The sequence below is a fragment of the Oryctolagus cuniculus genome, chromosome 6, assembly GCF_051225735.1.
Source record: "Oryctolagus cuniculus isolate XC-2025 breed Fujian yellow rabbit chromosome 6, ASM5122573v1, whole genome shotgun sequence".
NCBI classification, from domain to species: Eukaryota; Metazoa; Chordata; class Mammalia; order Lagomorpha; family Leporidae; genus Oryctolagus; species Oryctolagus cuniculus.
The window spans coordinates 129,296,483-129,318,082 of NC_142872.1; the positions used below are offsets into that span (position 1 = coordinate 129,296,483).

The window sequence follows — 21,600 nt, forward strand, 5'->3', positions numbered from 1 at the left end:
GTGGCAGGAGCTGTGCCGATCTGATGCCAGGAGCCAGGAGCTTCTTCCAGGTCTCCCACATAGGTGCAGGGTCCCAAGCACTTGGGCCATCTTCTACTGGTTTCCCAGACCATAGCAGGGAGCTGGAGCAGAAGTGGAGCAGCCAGGACTGGAACTGTTGCCAATATGGGATGCTGACAATGCAGGCAGTGGCTTTACCTGTTATGCCACAATGCTGCCCCTCATCTTACATCTTTATTTTTAAAGATTTATTTATTTATTTGAAATTCAGAGTTACACAGAAAGAGGAGAGGCAGAGAGAGAGAGAGAGAGAGAGAGAGAGAGAGAGAGAGGTCTTCCATCTGATGGTTCACTCCCCAACTGGCTGCAATTGCTGGAGCTGTGCCAATCTGAAGCTGGGAGCCAGGAGCTTCTTCTGGGTCTCCCACGTGGCTGCAGGGGCCCAAGAACTTACTTTTCCAGGCCATAGCAGAGAGCTGGATCAGAAATGGAGCAGTAGGGACTCGAACTGGTGCCCATATGGGATGCTGGCACTGCAGGTGGCGGCTTTGCCCCCTACGCCACAGTGCCGGCCCCCATCCTATATCTTGAATGATGTTAAAGATATTGTTTCCTTTCTGTCCCCATAACTTCTATTCTGGTCCTGTTTGACCTGTATTAGTTTAGTAGTTTCCCAAGTTTTCTATCACCACACTTTTGTGTCTTTCCTTTGCACTTACTACCTGTTCACAGAGTGACTTTTTCTAGTAACAATCTCACCATACCACTTCCCTGCTATAGAATATACTTCCCACTCAAATTGTGCTCCAGGGCCAGCATTATAGGCATTGTTTGGAGCTCATTAAAAACAGACTCTCGGGAAATAAATTAAATCTTTTAAACAAAAAGAAAGGTAGAAATCATCTTACTTATCATCTTGGAGAAGACTTTCATTTTACAAGAGGAAATTTGAAGGGTAGAAAGTTGAATGTCTTTTCCAAAATTTTCTTAGTAGATACTAAGCACTCTATAGAATATGCACCTAGGGGTGGGTGTGTGGCCCATGGGTTAAGTCACTAATTGGGATTTCTGCATCCCATATTGGAGTGCCTACTTTGAGTTCTGCTTCTCTGCTTCTATCTAGCTTCCTGCTAAGGCACACCCTGGGAGGCAGCAGATGACAGCTCAAGAACTTGAGTCCTTGCATGCACTTGGGGACACCAGATTGAGTCCTAGGCTCCTGGCTTCAGCCTGACCCAGCCTGGCTGTTGCAGCCATTTGGAGAGTGAATCAGCTAATGGAAGATCTCGTCCCATCTGTCTCTCTCATTCTCTCTGCTCTTCTGCCTTTCAAATACAAAAATGCAGCAAATAAACATGATATACATATTTCTATTTCTCTAGTATTGGGATGAACTAAATTTTCCTCAACCAGTAAGATAAAGACTAATAAATGGGTTATTCTTGATTTTCTGTTCATCTTTTCTTCACCTTTCCCTTATGGGAAATGACAGGGCTCTTTTCTATCTTCCTTTCTGTTTAGTGTTATATGACGCTAATCAGAAAGATAGTGAAGTAATTAGGGATGCAGTACCATCAGTACACAGCTGATAGTAAGCTCTGCATCTCCTTTCATCAGATCTAGGATGAGGTTTCTTGAATTTCACAGTGCCGGGCAGAGTAAAGGACACAGAGGAAAGCAGCTGGATCAGGCACCATCTAGATAAGACTAAAGCAATCCTCATACCCAGAGGGAGGCATTTAAGTATACAGCAGCTGATCACATTGTGGAAGATAAGCCAACCCCGTCTTCCTTCATTTTCTGTTGCTTATTAATAACACAATAACACAGACTGGGGCAAGTTATAAAGAAAAGTTTTATTTTTGGCTCATGGTTGTGGAGGCCCAGGGTCTAAGAGTTTCTTCTGCTGATGGCCGTCTTGTGGGCAGAGCCCTTAGGGCTGGTGAAGGCATCACACTGCAAGAGAAAGTATGGGAGACATTTAGCTAAACTGGCAGTGATAGTAGATCCACCTCTTTTTTTTTTTTTTAAGATTTATTTATTTTATTTGAAAGAGTTACGCAGACACACCCACCCACCCACCCACACACACACACAGACAGAGAGAGAGAGAGAGAGAGAGAGAGAGAAATCTTCCTTCCTCTGGTTCACTCCTCAAATGGCTGCAATGGCCAGAGCTTGGCCAGACCAAAACCAGGAGCCAGGGGCTTCTTCCGGGTCTCCTACATAGGTGCAGGGGCCCAAGGTCTTGGGCCATGTTCTAAGATGTTTCCCAGATGCATTAGCAGGGAGCTGGATCGGAAGTGGAGCAGCCAGGAATCAAACTGGTACCTATCTGGGAAGCTGGTGGCTTAACCCACCATGACATAGCAACAGCTCCACAGACAAATTAACCCATTCATCCATTAGACGAATGGGTTATCCTGTTGGTGAAGGTAGAGCCTTAATCACCTCTTAAATGTCACATTAATATCTCAAAATGAGGTTTAAATTTCAACTTGAGTTTAGGAGGGGACAAGTCGATTCAAATCTTACCATGCCCTTTGTCTCTGAAAGCCACAATTTTGTGGAAAATCTTATATTGCAGGCTATTCCAAATTTCGTAGAATTTGACCAAAACTTCTATAATCAGTTTTTACGTGCTTTTAAAATAAGCAGCTATTATCTCCTTTTCCTGTTAGGAAGTTTGCTGACTTTATCTTCTTGTACCATATTTGAGGCCCATGTTGATGACTTCTGTATCAATAACACTGCTTATTTTACAAATCCACTGGCAGTTTGATAGATTTCTGCCATGAATTTTCATTAGAAGATGGGTTTGGTATTCCTATTTGTTATTTCTGGATTCTAACTGGGTAAAAATAATGTTTGTTCTAGGAGAGAATGAATGATTTATTCTTTTCTGGTGTAGAATTCACAAACTTCATTTCAATCAACATTTATTAAGTGCCTCACATATAGTATTGCAATTGTAGGATAGTTTTGACAGAGACCTTCACTTTAGGAACATTATTTGAATTTTTAAGGATCTTCTATATCCATTACATATTGTGCTCCTGAGTCCAATTCATGTTACACTAAATTTATCTGGACCATGTAACCTGAGGCACAAACTGGGAGTGAAAGGAGTTGCAACTAGAAATCATATCTGAACAATACGTTAAACAAGGACCATCCTGAGTTTCTGGGCATATCAGGCAAACCGGAGCATATGGTCTCCTTAACCATACATACATTTTAAGTATCACAGTTATTAAGGAGTATGTTGGGTTAAAAAGAATTATTTTTTGATGCCTGTTATATGCCAGGCACTATAATAAAGTGTGCATAGATTTTAGTCAGGAAAACACAATGTATACATACTACCCCATTATACAAATGTGCGTGGTATAATGAATACTGGACAGGAAGCTAGGAGACCTAGATTTAAACATTACTGTTGAAATTCACTCTGTTTGGTCAAATCTCTCTCTTGGCTGCTTTTAATCTGTAAAATAGAATGTTTCTAATTTTTCACAGGATGGGTGTGAGAAAGTAGTAAAAACTGAGTGGTGTGTTCTTTCATCAAGAAGCACATAATGCCTAGTTGATTTTTTAAAAAGATTTATTTATTTTATTTGAAAGGCAGGGTTACGGGGGAGGGGAGAGAGAGAGAGAGAGAGAGAGAGAGAGAGAGAGAACTTCTATTCTCTGGTTCACTACCCTAATGGTTGCAATGACTGGAGCTGAGCCAATCCGAAGCCAGGAGCCAGGAGCTTCCTCCTGGTCTCCTATGCAGGTGTGGGAGCCCAAGGACTTGGGCCATCTTCTGCTGCCTTCCCAGGCTATAGCAGAGAGCTGGATTGGAAGTGGAGCAGCCCAGACTTGAACTGGTGCCCATATGGGATACCAGCACCTCAGGCGGTGGCTCTGCCCGCTATGCCACAGCGCTGGCCCCTGGTTGATTATTTTTATGATATTATCAGCTGTTGCTACTTCATCAATATTTAGCCCCTAGATCCAGTTGTTCATTAAATGTTTTGAATTTGTTTCTCCTATTTATCATAAAACTCACCTTTTTCTTTTCCTTCTCTAAGTTGTCAAAGTTGTACTTAATTAAATAATAGTAACATCCCAACTCTCACATTATCCTATTTCACTATACAGATGTGTTTATTGATTGCCAGGAGGGGACAAAAATAGAAACAACTTTATGGGTCCCTTTAATATTTGTAGCTTTATGGGTTTTATGAACATAACAATTAATAAATAGCCTTCTATATTATTAAATACACAAAGAAGTAATTAATAAAGCTTATCTATACTAGCATCCACGAAAATTTTCATTACTTCTTAGCATCAAATCTTAATAGTTAAACTGTATTAATTTCTAGCTTCTTTTCCTGGAACAAACAATGTATTCTTCCTCTGATGCTGTGCACTTTGGTCATCACTAAGATAATATTATTATTTCAATTTAAAATGACATTAAGATCCTATAACCAATAGTCATGCACTTTGACTTACTTCTCCAGCACTGCTGATTAACTTTAGATGAACCAGTCACATTTTCCCACCCAATTCCTGGTCAAGAAATAACATGTTATCATCTGACAACTGGCAGAGACTGTCAGCTGTGGACACTGCACTGACTGACTCACTCAGGGATTTAAACCATGACCTTGGCCTCATTATCATGCTGTTATAATCTTCTGAGCAAAACAGCTACAAAAATAAATTCTGAAAACAGGAAGTAAAAAGATTCTGCTATTTTGTCTCCAAGTCTAAACCACTGTGCATCTGTGTCCTTTGAGTAATTCTATTAGCAGGTGTTTTATATATGGATAATTAGCTGAAGGCAGGATATCCTCCTGAAATCAAAGCCGATCATGTCAGTTTTCTGGCTAAAAAAGACCTTCAGTACCTGTCTAATGATTTTAAGTTTGACTTCTTCAGTATAGCCTGTAAGGTTGTAGTATAATCTTGCCAAAACCTCTTTCTCCAGCTTAATCTTCTTGCTTCAACTCCTGACTCCCTTCCCTTGTGCTAGAGTAATTTTCTCACTATTTTCTGACTAGTCATGTATTCATTCAGCACACATTTATTAAGCCCCTATAATGTATGATATGCTATGATAGGCCTTGGGGACATGTGTACAAGGCACATTGTTTGCTCTTAAAGCATTCATGGTCAAGTTGAAGAGTAGACAAGGCTATAAATGGCAAAAACACACTATGACAAGTGCTACGTATGAGCAAAGTATGTACAACGGCAAGGGAGCCTGGGGAAAACAGATGGAGAGAGGAGAAGGGACGGATGAACATATGGTAAAGACAAAGAAGTTAACTGATTGACAGAGGGTGCAGAAAAGGTGACCTCAGCTGTGGGAATAGAGAGCTATAGAGATAAGATACTGTACATTCAATAAGTAGAGTGTTATGGCTTAAGAGGGATGTGTTTACATGCTGGGTTAGAGGTAACTTGAGAGAGGTAGGCAGGAACTGAATCCAAAGGAACCTGTGTGGCTTGGTAAAGAGTTTATATCTAACTTCTTCACACCTAGGGTTAATTCTTTTGAGAATGCCTTGTTCCTTTTTTCTGCCCAACTTAAACCAATAATAATGATGAATCATTTATCCAGAAATTCATTGAAAAACTATTTGTTGTAACACCTTACTATGGATCACATACTGTTCTAGGTACTTGGGACAAATTAGTTAAGTAGGTGCTTTGTCCTTATGCTTATATCCCTAGGGGGAAACAGGTTGTTAATGATAAACATAATAAACTGCCACATTATTCAACTTAGTGTAAATATACAAGTACACTTGTCAGATAGTAGCAAGTATTATGGAGGAAAAAAGTAGGGTAAGGTAAAGCAGATTGTAGTAACAGAGTGAATGTCAAACAGGCTAGAATAGTAAATAAAAGAACAATTGAGTAAACATTTGAAGAAGAGGGAGTTAGTGGAATTAGTATCTTAGTAAAGTGTTGTAGCAAAGGGAGAAACTGGAGGAAATCTTAAAAGAAAGTACTAGGAGATGAGATCAGAGAGATCATGTGAGTGTCATGGCTATTTAAGGAATTTAAGTAAAGTGGGAGGCCACTAAGATTTGGACCACTGGAGTGTTTCGTGATCTGAATAATCTTTTAAGACACTTGCTGTTTATGCTGTGTTGAGAAAAGACTGGAAAACCCCACAAGGATAAAAGCAGGGAGACCTGGTAGGAGAAACTGTAGAAATACCAATGATCCAAGAATGTATGTACCATAGGAGAGCAGAAATGATTCCAAGCATAGTGAGACAGCCACAGTTCTTAAAAGTATTAAGTCTTTTTAGTAAATTCTAATGTTGTGATCATTTCAGTTTATGACTTTAGTTTTTTTCCACTTCCTAGTATTTTTTGGTAGATTACAAGTAGTCCTTACTCATATAAAAATGAAAGTACATAGATCCATAGGCTCTTTTTTTTTGAAAAGATTTATTTATTTATTTGAAAGTCACGAAGAAGAAGAAGAAGATGAAGAAGAAGGAGAGAGAGAAAGAGATCTTCTACCCATTGGTTCACTCCCCAATTGGCTGCAATGGCTGGAATGCATTGGCTGCAATGCCAGGAACTTCCTTCCAGTCTTCATGCGGATGCAGGGGCCCAAGGACTTGGGCCATCTTCTACTGCTTTCCCAGGCCATAGCTGGGAAAGTAGAGCAGCCGGGTCTCAAACACGCGCCCATATGGGGCCACAGTGCTGGCCCGATCCATAGGGTCTTAAGGCTTACAGGAAATACAGAAAAGACTTGCATTTTGGGTATAGTCTGTGACCTGCTAAGACCTTGAAAATTCAGCAATGAAGACATTCACTTACTTCTAAAGTTAAAAAAGAATATTTCAACTTTAGATAGGTTCATACACTTAGAGACATAGTACCCAAGTTAAATATAAAGCCATACAGGACACAATGAGATGTGCTAAACAGGCTAATTAGCCCATTCACAATTACATAGTACATATACATATACATACATATATGCTGTTATCTAAATACTGTGACCAAATTTTATTTTGTAAAGTTGTATAAATAACAGTGGAAGATGATCTTCAGATACTTCCACTCCAAAGCATTCCCTGTAATAGGGAGAACACATTCACTTTTAACACATCCACTTTAAGTCAATGAAGCCCACTCGCTTCAATCTTGTGAGAAGTCAGGTCCAAGGGACACCAGCTCATGGCATTCTGTTTCAAATGCTGGCAGTGTCTCCAGGTAGATTAGAGTCCTTGGGGACAAGAGGGTGGTGCAAGTTAGTAGAGCCAGCATGCTACCATTACCCAGAATGTTAACTATGTGCCAGAAAACACCACGGGGTCCAGGTGGCCCTCCACTTTTACACTTGACCTTCGCTGAAAGGCCAAGAAGCACTTTTAAATTCATATTTTACATGCTGAAAATAATTAAGCTATATTAAACTTGAGGTTTCAGACTCAGAGCCGTATATATTCTGGCTTCTGGTTCTGCCTGAAGTGATAGTTGGCTGAAGTAGGGGGTGCTGTTATTTTCCCGCTCAGAAATAGTTGAATAAAGTAGTGTTCCACCCATTCCTTTTATTTTTAGTTTCACTCTTGTCTCTTTTAAAGGAGAACTTAGTGTATTTTAGCAGCACTCAGGGTCTCCTAGGTTAAAGTCATAGATATGTGTATTTACTTTGCATGAAAGAAAAGTGTGGATAGTAAAACATTTCATTTTTTGGTGAAAACTCAGTTCTCTTTAGAAGTGTTGTTTTTGCTTGTATTACTTTTCATAGCTTAAATTTCTCCCCTCTTTCTTATCTATTTTACAATGCACATAGTGTAGTTCTCAACCCTTACTATACATTAGTCACTTGGGCAAGCTGAGAAAATATACCCAAAACTAACAGCCTGCCAGAGATGGATTCATTTGATCTAGGGTTGGGCCCAGACAGTATTTTCAAAAAGAGGCTCAGGTAATTTTAATGTGCAGCTTGGGTTGAAAATCACCATCGTTTTCAACTTGGAGTGAAAAATAGCTAGTTCTAGTTCCAGCTCTGCTGTTTGCTAGTGGGCTGATCTTGATATTTTCCATGTAACATTGAGGTTAGAAATTTTTTTAAAAATTATTTAATTCTAAATCAGAATTTAATAAATGAGGATTCATTTGATCTCATTTAGTTTGTTTCCAAAGAACAGTGAATTATGTGGAATATAAGACTCTTATTGAAAAGGTAATAATAAAAACAGCATTTCGGTAAACTTTTCTTTTTTTAATTACAAGGCCTGAAAGGAAAAAAAAAAGTAGAAATTTAAGCTTAGAAATCACAAGAGACTTCCAAGGCTGCTTTGTCTGTCCCCAGCCCTCTTAAATTGGGAGCTAGTCAGTTGGTACCTGGGGAACAGGGGGAGGAGGGAGAGGGCTTACTACACACCAGCGAGGTAAATCTAATACACGCCCCAGAGGCTTTACATTGCTCATCGGCTATAATCCAGACAGCGGGGTAGGGGTGCGTACACACACACACGCACACCCACCCACCACCGTGTCCCGGTGGGCGCCGGCAAGAGCGCGCAGCAGAGCGGGCGAGCCCGGCCGGCCCCCGCCCCCCGCCAGGCCTCGTGCGCGCCCCGCCCCGCCCCCACCGCAGGCCCCACGCCCAGCCCGAGGCCGCGGCCGCCACCACCTTCCTCCACGAGTTCGTTTTTTCCTTTACTCTCGCCCTCTTTCACTGCGCCTCAGTCTCCGTGCTTCGAAAATCGGACTCGAACCCGCTCTCCTCCTTTCTCCTCAGAGTGGGCGCCAAACAAGGCCAAACAGGGAGAGGCCCTGGGCCCCAGCGCCGGCCCGTCCTTCGCCTCACGACGACCCTCACGGCCCTCCCACACAAACCCTAACTCTCCCGGTCTCACTTCCGCGCTCTCACTCAGCGCCTCGCCACGCATTCTCTGCCGCCGGCCCTGCTTTCCAGCGCCGCCTCACTCCACCCCCGACCTACCTGCGCTCCCCACTCGCTCGTCCCTCCCTCCGTCCCTCAGGTAACCCCTCGCGGGCCCCCACCCCCACGCTCTTCTCCCTCACGACCCCCAGGGGACCCCTCCCAGGCCCCCCCCCCACACTCGCTGACCTCAGGGTCCCACACCTGGGCGCTCCTCCCACCCCAGCTCCGCCCCCGCGTCACCCCGTCACTCTGCGTCCCCGGACCCGCCACCCTGACAGTTCGCGACGGTCACTCCCCCCCCCCACCTGCCACACCTGGCCGTTCCCACCGGCGCCCGCTCACTCTTGCCCAGACTCCCGACGCCTCGGGCTCCCCTCCCTCGCTCCCCTTCTCCACACCCCCATCCCACACACTCAGGTCCATTTCTCCTTAGCGGCTGTCCCCCCGCCCAGCCCGGGAGTCGCGCTCCGGAGGAGTGGCCGCGGTCCGCCCGCCGGGCCCCGGCCGGCCTGGGCGGCGGGGAGGTGACGCGGCCCCCGCGGGAAGAGCCTGGGAGGCGGAGGGGCGGAGGCGGCGCGGGCAGCGGCTCTGAGCTGCGGCGGCGGCGGCGGCGGCGGCGTAAGGAGCTGGCCCTCTGCGCCGCCTCCACGGACCCAAGGGGCAGCAGCGGTGGCTGGGGGACCCCGGGCGCGCGCGTGATGCGAACGGGCCGGCGCCCGACCCCGCTAAGCGTCGGAGCTCGCTGGGATCCGGGCGTTGGCAACCGAGGGGCCCTGGCCCCAGCACTCCCCGCCTCCAGCCCCGCTTCTGCAGCCTAGCTCGCAGCGCGGGTCGGGGTCTCCGTGGCAGTCCCCCGTCGTCTCCCGGGAGGTCTTCCCTCCGCGGCGCGCGGGAGCCCCCCGTGACGCGACAGCCGGCGGGACGGCTGAGCTGCTTCTCTGGGAAATCGCCTCTGCTTCCTCACCGCCCTGGTCGCTCCCGCCTCCGCGCCCCTCGGGCCCGCGGGACGCCGCCTCCCGGCGCTCGGAGCCAGTTCCTCGGACTCCCCCGGGGGGCTGGTTCGCGGGCACCCCTCTCTCGGGCCAGGCGGCGCGCGTCCCCCGCCCACGCCCCGGCCGGGGACTCTGCGCCCCGGGCCGCGCGCCGCCCTCCCGCCTGCTCCCGCCAGTCACCCCACCCTTAGCCGTCCCCGCCACCTTACTCCACCACCCTCCCCCCGCTCGCGCACTCCGCGTCGGGGCCTCCAGCTCGCCTCTCCCCTGAGCCGCTCACTTGCCAGCCCTTCGCCCCCGGGAAGAAGAAACATTTCCCGTAGCGCACTCCTCAGTCCCCCCGCCCCCCGCGCTCGCCCTCCCCTCCCCCTTCTCTCGTTCTTGGGGGAGGGGGGCTGTCGCCTCGGATTGAAGGCCATTGATTTGTATGTATTTGTCCCAGCGCCGGAGGCTGCCCCAGCCGCCCGAGCAGGTGCCGCCGCAGCCAGTGGAGTCGCCTCCCTGCTTCCCTAGGGTGGTTCGGCTCCACCAAACATGTCGGCTCCTGTCGGGCCCCGGGGCCGCCCGGCTCCCACCCCGGCGGCTTCTCAACCGCCGCCGCAGCCCGAGATGCCCGACCTCAGCCACCTCACAGAGGAGGAGAGGAAAATCATCCTTGCTGTCATGGATCGGCAGAAGAAAGAAGAGGAGAAGGAGCAGTCCGTGCTCAAGTAAGGACCCGGCTCCATCTTCCCGCCTCCCTCCCTGCCCTCCGCCCCCTCGGTCGCTGCCCTGCGGCCGCCTGCGCGCCCTGGATCGCCGCCCTCCCTCCCGCCGGCGGCGCCCGGGCCACGAGGGCTGCGGCCGGGGCTGCTTTCTGGGTGTCAGGCGTGGGGGTGTGTGTGTCAGGGAGGGAGGGCGCCGAGGCCGGCGGAGGTGGGGTGGCGAGCCTTCGGCGGGTGTAATATTCCCCGTGCGCCCTTCCGGCCGTCCCTGCCGGGCAGTTCGGCTCCGGGGCCCGGCAGCGCTGAGGCTGAACCCAGGCTCGGCGCGTCCCTGTCCCTTTCCCACCGCCCCCGCGCGGAGGCAGTGACGGGGGCAAGGAATCCAATATGGCCGTGCACAGGTGCTCCCCGGCCGGACCCGAGCGGCGGCGCGCCGGCGGGGGAGGCGGGCGCCGGCGGGGAGCTCTCGTCCGGCCCCTTCGCAGCGCGGCTCGGCGCCCCGGCGCGAGGAAGGGCCGATCTGCCCGGGGTCGCCGCGGGCGGGAGGGCGGCGACGCGGGCCAGGGGCCCGAGCCCGGTCGCGTCTCGGGTGGGTGTGCGGCCGCCGCCATCTTCCAGCCCCTCCCCCTTGGTGGGTGCTAACACCCTGCACTCTGCTGCTCTTCCTAACTAGTAAATCTGTTTAATGCTGAAGAGAGTCCAGTTTCTGTGCTGACTGTAGCTTGGGATGCTCCCTACCTTGTGAAGTTCTGCTGCGAGTCTTGGTGCTCACAGTTTGGGCAGCCGGGATTTTGCCGAGGGTGGGAGGAGTGAGGGCAGCACTCGGGCGTCGGGTTAGAGGCGGTGTAACTTCAGCACCAGGGAGCTGTCCAGACAGGGTGCTCTGTTAGCCAAGAGATTGGTTTCTTCAGGTTTGCTTTTCAATGTTTTATGGTGATTAGATTTCTTAGTTACTACGTGAAAGGGATTGTGCAGAAGATGTGTAGCCTTTTTTACACTTTTCTCGTTCAATTTTCTTTCCTTTTTTATTTAAAATTAGTTGTTCATTAAGAGATCAACTTGCAATTTATTTGGTGGGGGCAGTTCTTTTGCATGTCATCACAAATACTTTTCCTATATTCTCCAATTTAATACAAAACTCAAAGTGGAGAGTTCTCTGTGAAGCCACTGCAGCACTGACCTCTACTCGTGTAAATTTTAAAAACAGGTAGTTGAGTCAGTGTTCTTAAATTCACGTATAAAGGAATAATATGTTTTCATATTTTAATGAAAATACTGTTTTAAATAATTTAAAGTACCAAATTCATGTCAAATAGCCGTAATTTACAGAAAGGTACTATTTAATCACAAAATATTGAAGGACTGAGAGAACAAGTGTATTCCTGACATAGCAACTGAAATTAAAAATTACTTCTTCAAAGCTGACTTCTGAGTTTGAATACTTATTGGGAGTGTGTTTTATTATGGGCCTGTGAAATTAAAACAGTTGATTTACATAGTTTATTTCAGTTAATGGAACAATAAGGCATTATTTTTTAAAAGCTTTTTCAGTATATGCCTCACTTTGTCTAACTTCATTATGTATGTTAACAGTGCTAACCTTTTGATATTTATATATATGAATTAATAATTTTTACAGTAATTATAGAATATGTTCTCAAAATCATGCTAGAACAAAATATAGATGTATTACTTTTACCAATATATTTATATGTAAAATGTCTTTTTTTAAAAAATAGTATGCTAAGTGATAGTGTTTATTGGCCACTTCACTATAGTTATGTCTGTTTATCATTTTAATATATAAAAATTCAGTTGAACTTTGAGTTTTGAATTAGGATTGCTCAAAGTGCACAAAATATTTTGTTGGGAGAGTGTTGTAAAAGGCTTTTTCAGGTAGCTACATGTATATATTTTACATCCATATGCAAACTACTTATCTATGCAAATATAAATAATGTTTGTGCCTTCATATCTCCATAGTTTAGGTGGAAACATTTTCTAAGTGTATATTTATACAATCTATGAAATTATATCCATGAAAGCATATATTCAGATTTATTTAATTATTTGCATTTTTCTACCTGAGTCTTGGGAAGGAGCCTCACCTCAAAATGGCCTACATGGCTGCAGAATTATATTTATATTTATTAACAAAAAGTTACTTGGAGGTTAGAATATAGTATTTGAAAATTTACTTGAAATGTTTATATAATAAAATAAGAGCAGGCAAGGAAAATGAAGACAAGAATGAAGTTTATAGTGGAATTATAGAAATGAGAGACAAATCATTTTGAAGAATTTGACATGTTAATCACATATTAGTAATGGATATTAAATAAAAGCATAATATATAATAAAATATTACTATCATTTTTCAATGATTAAATCATAAAGTTTTAGGGTTCATTTGTCTGATTATGACTATACTATTCTTTGTTTCAATTTAGTGATGTCCATCTAATTGCATGTTATTATCAATTCTTGAGAGAAGGTCATGGGTAGAGAGAAACAAACCTGAAACTAAAAATCATCTCTGTTGTCTCTTAACAACTGAGTTAAAAATTAAGTTTGATGTGTGCAGAGATTGAAACTGTTAGATAAAAATATTTTTGCATGAACTCTGTGTTTCAGTATTCATGTTAAGCATTAATACAAAGTGAGATGTTCATACACAAGGCCATCACAAGATGATACATTGTAATACAGGAAAAATATTAAAGCTTACATTCTTTTATTTGAAAAAGAAATAAATTTTATTAATATTTCATACATGGATTGGCTATTGTGAGATACATATAATTTGTAAATAAATACGTGTATATTAAGAGGTTCATGTGTGAGATAATTTTAATGAGAGAGGAGAGCAATCAAAGCAGACTGTGACTCCTGCAGTAAGCTATCTCCTTAGTAGCCTGAGTAGTTGGGGAAATTACTTATACTTAATTGTCAGTAATTTTTTCAAAGTCCTGATGAACATCCACATAGGAAGTCTTCTATGAGCATCAAGTAATAGGTTGTACAAGTGAATGAGATGCTATAATTTTGGAAACATTTTTATAATTCAATAGATTCCTGTTCAGTAATTCCTTTTTAAAATAGTTATATGAATTCTGGTAGCATTTGTGATCTATATAATTTAGTATATCAGTAAAATTTGTCATGTCTTTTTACTGAGTAACATTTTTAAGCTTTGTCTTTCAAGACTGTAAACTTGTTGAGGGCAAGATAATTTTCCCTTTTTTGGTGTTTGTATTTTGAACATCCTTAAGACTGGCACATAATAGGTACCTAATAAACAATGATGTTTTGAACTGTGGTAATGTTAATGAGGCAGTTTATCAATTTTGTAGGAAAGTAAAGAATTATGTGTTGGAAGAAAAACATAGTCTATTGAAAGTTCTATGAAGGTACTTCAAAAAGTTCATGTAAAATGGAATTAAAAGAGAAGTTTATTTTGGTATCCTCACCCCATTTGAAATCTATTCATACATGAGGTCTTTGGAAAGTTCATGGAAAATGTGTATCATGAAAAAAGTATTCATGGATTTCAACTTTTTGAACCCAAATTATCTTTTAATTCTGGTTTTCATGAACTTTTTGAGGTCCCCTGCAGTTCATTATTATTATTATTATATTTTTGCTTTTGTTTTGGTGTGGTATTGTGAAAAAGTATGAGGAGAACAAATCCACTAAAGTCAATAGAAAAGTAAACTCAGTAAATATTTGTTGAGTTTGAACTATGTACATACGTAGTCTTTTAGATAAAGTGGTTTTGTAGCACATATTAAGGAATGTGTTTTTAGATGTGTATATTATCTTTCATCCTCAGTTTAGATTTTCTGTTAAGTGTTAAAGGGATAATTTAATCCCCAGATAAAGGAAGACAATAGGTTAAAATTTCCATGAAACATTAAGGTAACAACTGGTTTATCTTTCACACATAGATGAGTAGTTCCATTTTTTTAAACAATTCATTTTTAAAAGGAATTTCCAAAGTCAGTTTACAAATTCTTCATTCAATATGTAAAATATGCATATGGTACAAGATTTCTTAGCTACTTATTTCCTCTACCCAGAGGCAATAACTTCTACAGTATGTTATATGTTCTTCCAGAGATACTGTATGTATAAGTAAGTTTCTTAACTAGTACCATATTTATGTCTACTTAAGACTTTTCTAAATAGAGGAGTTATGTATGATATGTCATAAGGGCTCTTTTCCACATTCTTGCCAACTCAGTGTGTGGTATTCTTTGTAAGTATTTTGGTGAAAAATATTCCACTGTAGATTTTAGTTTTGAATTTTCTTATTAGTGAGAGCCTTTTACATTGTTTTACAGCTTTTTGTGTTTGGTTTTCTGTTAGTTTTAGTGATTTGTGGGAGCTCTTTCTATGTTATTAATTTTATGTCCTTGTTTATGTCTTTTTTTAACTGGTCAGAATTAAAAAAAAGTGTATTTGAATTTGTTACACCTTTGTTTCATGGTTTTTGGATCTGTGATCTACTTAGGATGACTGTCAACATTCTAATACTTTTTAAAAAACCTAACATATTTTCTTTACTTAGCATGTCACATAAATGATGCAATTGAATTATAAATCTTTTAAATTAAAAGTATTAGTATACATGTAAATTACCATTGCCATTGCCAAAAGATGAAAACCCTTAGTTTTTAAGGATTCAAATGTTTTCTAAAAAATGGGTTCCCATTTTATGAGAAAGTGCCAATGCATTTTTCATATAGATTCTGTTTCAAAGTAAGGACAGTTAAATAACAGCTTCCTGTTGATAATTCATTTTGGTAAAAGTGAATTATACTGGGTGATGAAAAAAATAGTGGAGGCAAATGTGATAGACAATGAGTTTGCATTTGAAACTTTTACTGTTAATAATTATAAGTTCTCACTTCTGTTATTAAACTCAGAAGAGTTTCCTCATCTATGGTATCTGAGTAATAACATTTCTAAAGGATTATTGTGATCATTAGAGACTAAGGGTCCAGTGATAATCACTGTTGTTTACTGGTAATTGATAGTTCTCTTTAAGCCTTAATTTTATCATAGAATTCCTTGTGAAGTCTTTTTTTTTTTTTTTTAAGATTTATTTTAGAGGCACAGTTACAGAGAGAGAGAGAGAGAGAGAGAGAGAGAAATCTTCCATCCCCTAGTTCATTCCTCAGATAGCCATAATTGCCAGAGCTAGGCCCATCTGAAGCCAGGAGCCAGGAGCTTCTTTTGTGTCTCCCATGTGAGAACAGGGGCCCAAACACTTGGGCCATCTTTCACTGCTTTCCCAGGCCATTAGCAGGGAGCTGGATTGGAATTGGAAAAGCCAGGTCTCGAACCAGTGCTCATATCGAATGCTGGAACCACAGGCTGAGGCTTAACCTACTATGCCACAGCACTGGCCTCCCTTGTGAAGTCTTCTAATTTTCTCAAAATTGAGAGATTCTTTTCCTTGTCTACTAAGAAGCCAAATTTTGTCTGGAAGGCTTTTAAATAACTTCATTATTGTCTGGACATCTAGGGATAGGAAAAGGGAGGGTGATGACTTGGAAGCAGTTTATTCAGCAGAAACACTTCTGATAACTAAAGCATAGCGATGGAAATAATGCTGATACTAAGTTATTGGTTATTGATTGTCACAGGTGAATGTGGGGGGACTAGTTAGTAGAAACTACTTTGTAATTGTCCATAGAATTTCCTGGGATCAATTTTTTGTCCTTTGATTTAACCAAAAATATGTATTTACATATTTGTTCTATTTTTATTATAAATGAGAATCTAGAGAACCTTATCAGGTACTCTGAATAATAAACATTCTGAAGCATGTCTATTAGAGCTTAGAGTGTTCATCTTCACATTGCCTCTCAGAAACTTGTAATCATGCAAAGGCAATCTTTGCATGATTATTTCTTTCTTGTCCTTCTGGTCCTAGCTTCAAATTTGCATTTTTAGGGAGCTCTTTCCTGGCCAGGTATTCTTAAGTAGATTATTCCTTTTATTCTTCATCTCAGCTTCTTTTACATTTTCCTAATTATGTATGGTCTGTCTATGCTTCTAAGATTGTAAACTCCCAAAGAGCAGGTAGCATATCTGTCTCATTCAGCATTGTATCTTCAACTTCTAATACAATGCATTGCACATAGTAGACCTAAAAAGTATTAGTTGGGTGAATAAATGAACCATTGAGAATGAAATGCTATGTTATTTTAGGTCATACTTTCAAGGCAAAATCCAATAACTTAGAAGAAACAGCTTAGTAATGATCTTATTTTCTAAGTCAAATTAATTTTTAAACATATTCCCAATTTTACTAATTTCACCTGAAAGCAAACTTAACAATGTTTGTATATAATTGCAACATATCTTTCTTTTGGACTAAGAGCATGTCTGTCTTGACTAGAAACTAGAAGGGATTTTTTAAATTTAAGGACTACTAGGAATTATGAAATATTTTGCTTGAAAATGATTACTTTGAAGCTATTAAAATTTTTCCATTGGGAGGAGGCATTTAGCCTAGTAGTTAAGTTGCCCACGTGCCACATAAGATGCCTAGGTTTGAATCCAGTCCTTGGCTCCTGATTCCAGCTTCTTAGCAGTGCAGACCTGGGGCATCAGGTGATGGCTCAAATATTTGGATTCCTTCCACCCACTTGGGAGACCTGAATTGGGTTTCCTTCTCCTAATTCTGGCCCTGGCTCAGCCTAGACCATTGTAGGCATTTGACAAGTGAACCATCAAATGGGATTGCTCAATCTGCCTGTCTCCGTTTCTGTTTCTCTACCTCTCAAATTATATTGTGTTTGGCAGGGCTGAGTGACAAGTAGTACATAAAAAGCCTTAGATAGAAATAGTTCATCTCTTCCAGGACAAAGCCTAAGAGAAGTGTAAAGTGTAGGGACTGGCGCTGTGGCGGTGCTGGTGAGACGCTGCCTGTAGTGCATCCCATATGGGCACCAGTTCGGGTCCTGGATGCTCCAGTTCTGATCCAGCTCTCTGCTATGGCCTGGGAAAGCAGTAGAGGATGGCCCAAGTCCTTGGGCCCCTGCACCCGCATGGGAGACCCAGAAGAAGCTCCTGGCTTCTGGTTTTGGATTGGCACAGCTCTGACCATTTCCACCAATTGGGGAGTGAACCAGCAGATGGAAGACCTCTCTCTCTTTCTCTGTCTGCCTCTCTTCTCTCTGTGTAACTCTGACTTTCAAATAAATAAATAAATAAATCTAAAAAAAAAAGAAATGTAAAATGTAATGAACCATACTACAATGATGTTTTTAGTATATTATATCTATAGTAAATAATATGTCAGATTAATCTTATAAATAGTTTGTTGTTTCTTTGGTATTGTTTTGAGAGTTCCAGACAGTTTATCCTACTGAAATCTCTAGAAATTATGAGTGGTATTAGTCCCCCATTCTCTGGTTCACTCCCTAAATGCCCACAACAACCAAGGCTGGGCCAGTTTAAATCCACAAGGCTGGAACTCCGTTTGGATCCCCCATGTTGGTAGCAGACACCCAAGTACTTGAGCCATCACCTGCTGCCTTCCTGGGGTGTGTATTAGCAGGAAACTGAATCAGTAGTGGAGGTGAGATTCCAACTTGGATGTAAATGTCCCAAGCAGTGGTGTACCCACTATGCCACAGCTGTTGTCCAGGTCAAAATACATTTAACCATTACCCACTCACCCTTAAGGAGATCATTGTAAGAAACATGGTAAACCGCAGTTAGAACATTATTTAATTAATAAGTGCTACCATCCTACTTTGCACAGTGTATTGCGGATATATTCTTGGGGAGCTGACACCTATTCTGAACCTCAAAGGATGAGTAGATGCTAGTCAAACATTGGATGAAAACATTCCAAGTAAAAATATTAAAACGCCCAAGTATTCTATCCCCAAATAACCCTTTATTTGTGAAAGATGCATGATGTGTTGGGTGTGGTCAAGAAACTCATTTGAAGTGGTTCAGAAGAACATAGGATTTAAATGGAGGTGTGCTGGTAGAGGAGCCTGGAGAGATGGCAAGGGTCAGAGTTAAATAAAACTTATACACTATTCTTTGGATTTGAATTTAATAATGAAGGCAATTGGAAATCATGGAGGGATTTTAAACAGTGACACAATATAATCAGACTTGTGCTAAAAAAAATCCCCCCTCTTACAAGAGATAATGGATTGATGAGAAGGTATAATACTAGAGATAATGTCACTGATTGGATTCTTTCAATAATTTGAGTGATGTATGATGAAGATATACAATAAGGCAGTAGAGGTGGAGGAGGAGAATGAAGTCAGGGTTTTGAAAAATTTAGATCTGAATTTCAAGAATTTGGCAACTGTGTGAAGAGAGTGTATCTGGGATTGATAACATGAATGAAAGTATGAGAAGTGACTAAGCTTAGGATGTACAAGGGTGGACTGGAAGATAATATAGCAGTAATAAAATATGAAAAAGAGAGAATGAACTAAAGAGAGGACGAAGAATAAAGGAGATAAAGAAAAATCCATTCATAATTAGAATGAACCCTGCTTGGTATCTTAGTTTATAAACTTTTTTTCCTACTAGACATATTCACACCATGTGATGTTTTGTTTGCTTTCTCCATTCATTTCATTTCTTTTTTTTTTTTAGGTTTATTTATTTATTTGAAAGTCAGAGTTACACAGAGAGAGGAGAGGCAGAGAGAGAGAGAGAGAGAGTGAGAGAGGTCCTCCATCTGATGGCTCACTCCCCAGTTGGCTGCAATGGCTGGAGCTGTGCCAGGCCGAAGCCAGGATCCAGGAGCTTCTTCTGGGTCTCCCACGCGGGTGCAGGGGCCCTAGGACTTGGGCCACCTTTTACTGCTTTCCCAGGCCATAGCAGAGAGCTGAATTGGAAGTGGAGCAGCCAGGTCTCGAACTGGCGCCCCTATGGGATGCTGGCGCTTCAGGCCACTCTGCCACAGCATTGGCCCCCTCCATTCATTTCTAAACGAATCTCTCTACTTTTATGTTTACCTTCTCTGATCCAACCTCTGCAATATTTCAACTCTCTAAGTTACACTGTGTTTTAAAATTCCCAATATTCTTTAGTCCTCTCTCATTTTCTTTAGTATAAAGTCCAAACGCCTAGGCATGTCAAACAAGGCCCTCTGTGGTGTTTTATCAATCTTTGCCATCTCAGTCTTTCATGAACTCACTGGTTTTATTTCTATCAACCTTTTTGAAGTTGGTTCCTTTTTTTTTTTTTTTTTTAAATTTTACTTTTATAGTTTAGCACATTCCTACCAGTTCTTAGCTTATATTCATCTCAGGTTTCCAACTTGTTGAAAAGTGGGTTAGATGACTCTCTTATGCTCCCATAACTCTTACTGCATGCCTGTATCATAGTTCTTAATTAATACTTAATAGCCTGGGTGCTGGGTTCTAGTCTCGGTTGCTCCTCTTCCAGGCCAGCTCTCTGCTGTGGCCCGGGAGTGCAGTGGAGGATGGCCCAAGTGCTTGGGCCCCTACACTGGCATGGGAGTCCAGGAGGAAGCACCAGGCTGCTGGCTTTGAATCAGCGTAGCTCCAGCCGTAGCAGCCATTTGGGGAGTGAACCAACGGAAGGAAGACCTTTCTTTCTGTCTCTCTCTCACTAACTCTGCCTGTCTAATAAAAAATTATATAAAAATACTTAATAGCCAATATTTATTGATAACAGAGGGGATAGCTGCTACTACTTCAAGAAATGATTATATGGTATTTGGTGGCCACATTTGCAAGAAGTTTCATTGTTAATTTTCTTCACCATGAAAGCTGTTGGTTATGGTGCATGGTATTAATTAAACTAATGATCAAGTGGTGAGAAACATAAAATATGTGAGAACAAAATGTAGTAAATAAATATTATTTCCGTTAAAAATTCATTTAATTATCATTTATTCAAGGTTGTGAGAGATTAAGCCATTGTTTGGTTGTGGCAGTCACTTTTTTGTTGTTTTTGTGTTACCTATTTTTAAATTTGAAATAGTAATTGTCACAATTTTAGAAACCACCACCAGCAAAATTCCCTGGCAATAATGCAGTTGATATTACTGGGGTAGAAGCCTAAATGAATCTTGAAAGAATGTGTGGAAGATCATCTTGTAGGAATGTTTCAAAAGGGAAACAGAAATTTAAATTCAAAGAAACCTTGAGTCTAGACATTTAAATGATGTGCTAGTGAAGAGCATATACAGTTTTGAAGTCATAGAATCTTTAAGACCAGGTTCAATGTCTAGCCTACAAAGTGAGAAAATTAAATTTTTGGATGATTAAGAGTATAAAGAATATTTGTATATGGGCAGTGACCACTCTCCAATCTTGTTAACAAGAACAAGGTAAAATGGTAACAAGGTAGAGCCAAAGAAATGAACCAGTTGAGTGTCTGCAATAAGCTGTTTCATTTGAGGTAATCTATGGTTAAGGTTATCGTATTCAAAGAAAATTTTCAAAGCCTGTAACATGTTTAATTTTTCAAGAGTTTTTCCTCTAGTGTTCAACTAAAGTTCAGATGATAAAATTTCAGTCTTTTTTTTTTTCTTTTCTTGATGTAATGAAAGCTTGGAGTACCCCCACAGGCAGTCTTGTTGTGGTATTTTAGGTTGTCACAGCTGAGGATCTGAGAAGGAACACAAGGAACTAGAAGAAAGAAGTGTAAATTCAGGAGCATGAGACTAGTATGCAGTTTTTAATCTTAAGCCTTCCCCACTTAGGGTTTTATTTGAATTTAAATGTGTTTGTATACTTGTAACAGGAACTGAATGAGGGAACTAACATTTGTTCAGTGTTTATGTGCTAGGATTCGGGTCACAAAGCTTATAGAGGAACAATGATTTGTACCAAGAGCTTTGTAACTTCAAAATCTTTTCACTTTCCATCACATTTCCATTTAGTCTTGTGGAAAACAGTAAAATCATAGTGTTTAAATCCTTGGAGTTAGCCTGGGTTGATGAATTCCACTCTGTG

General features: G+C 41.9%; 1 protein-coding gene across 29 annotated transcripts in view; it reads left to right on the plus strand.

Annotated features, from left to right (window-relative positions):
* The first annotated feature begins 8,707 nt into the window (after positions 1 to 8,707).
* Positions 8,708 to 21,600, plus strand: part of RIMS2 (regulating synaptic membrane exocytosis 2) — a 718,020-nt gene continuing 705,127 nt past the window's right edge. For 24 of the 29 annotated variants that reach the window (XM_051844697.3, XM_051844708.3, XM_089336437.1 and 21 more), the window contains exons 1-2: positions 8,759 to 9,022; positions 10,360 to 10,627. In XM_051844697.3, the coding sequence (XP_051700657.1) occupies positions 10,452 to 10,627 (176 nt within the window). In that variant the 5' untranslated portion in view covers positions 8,759 to 9,022; positions 10,360 to 10,451. Of the gene's footprint in view, positions 9,023 to 10,359; positions 10,628 to 21,600 lie in introns of all 29 variants that reach the window. The other 5 variants (XM_089336449.1, XM_089336431.1, XM_089336432.1 and 2 more) reach the window with 3 other exon arrangements.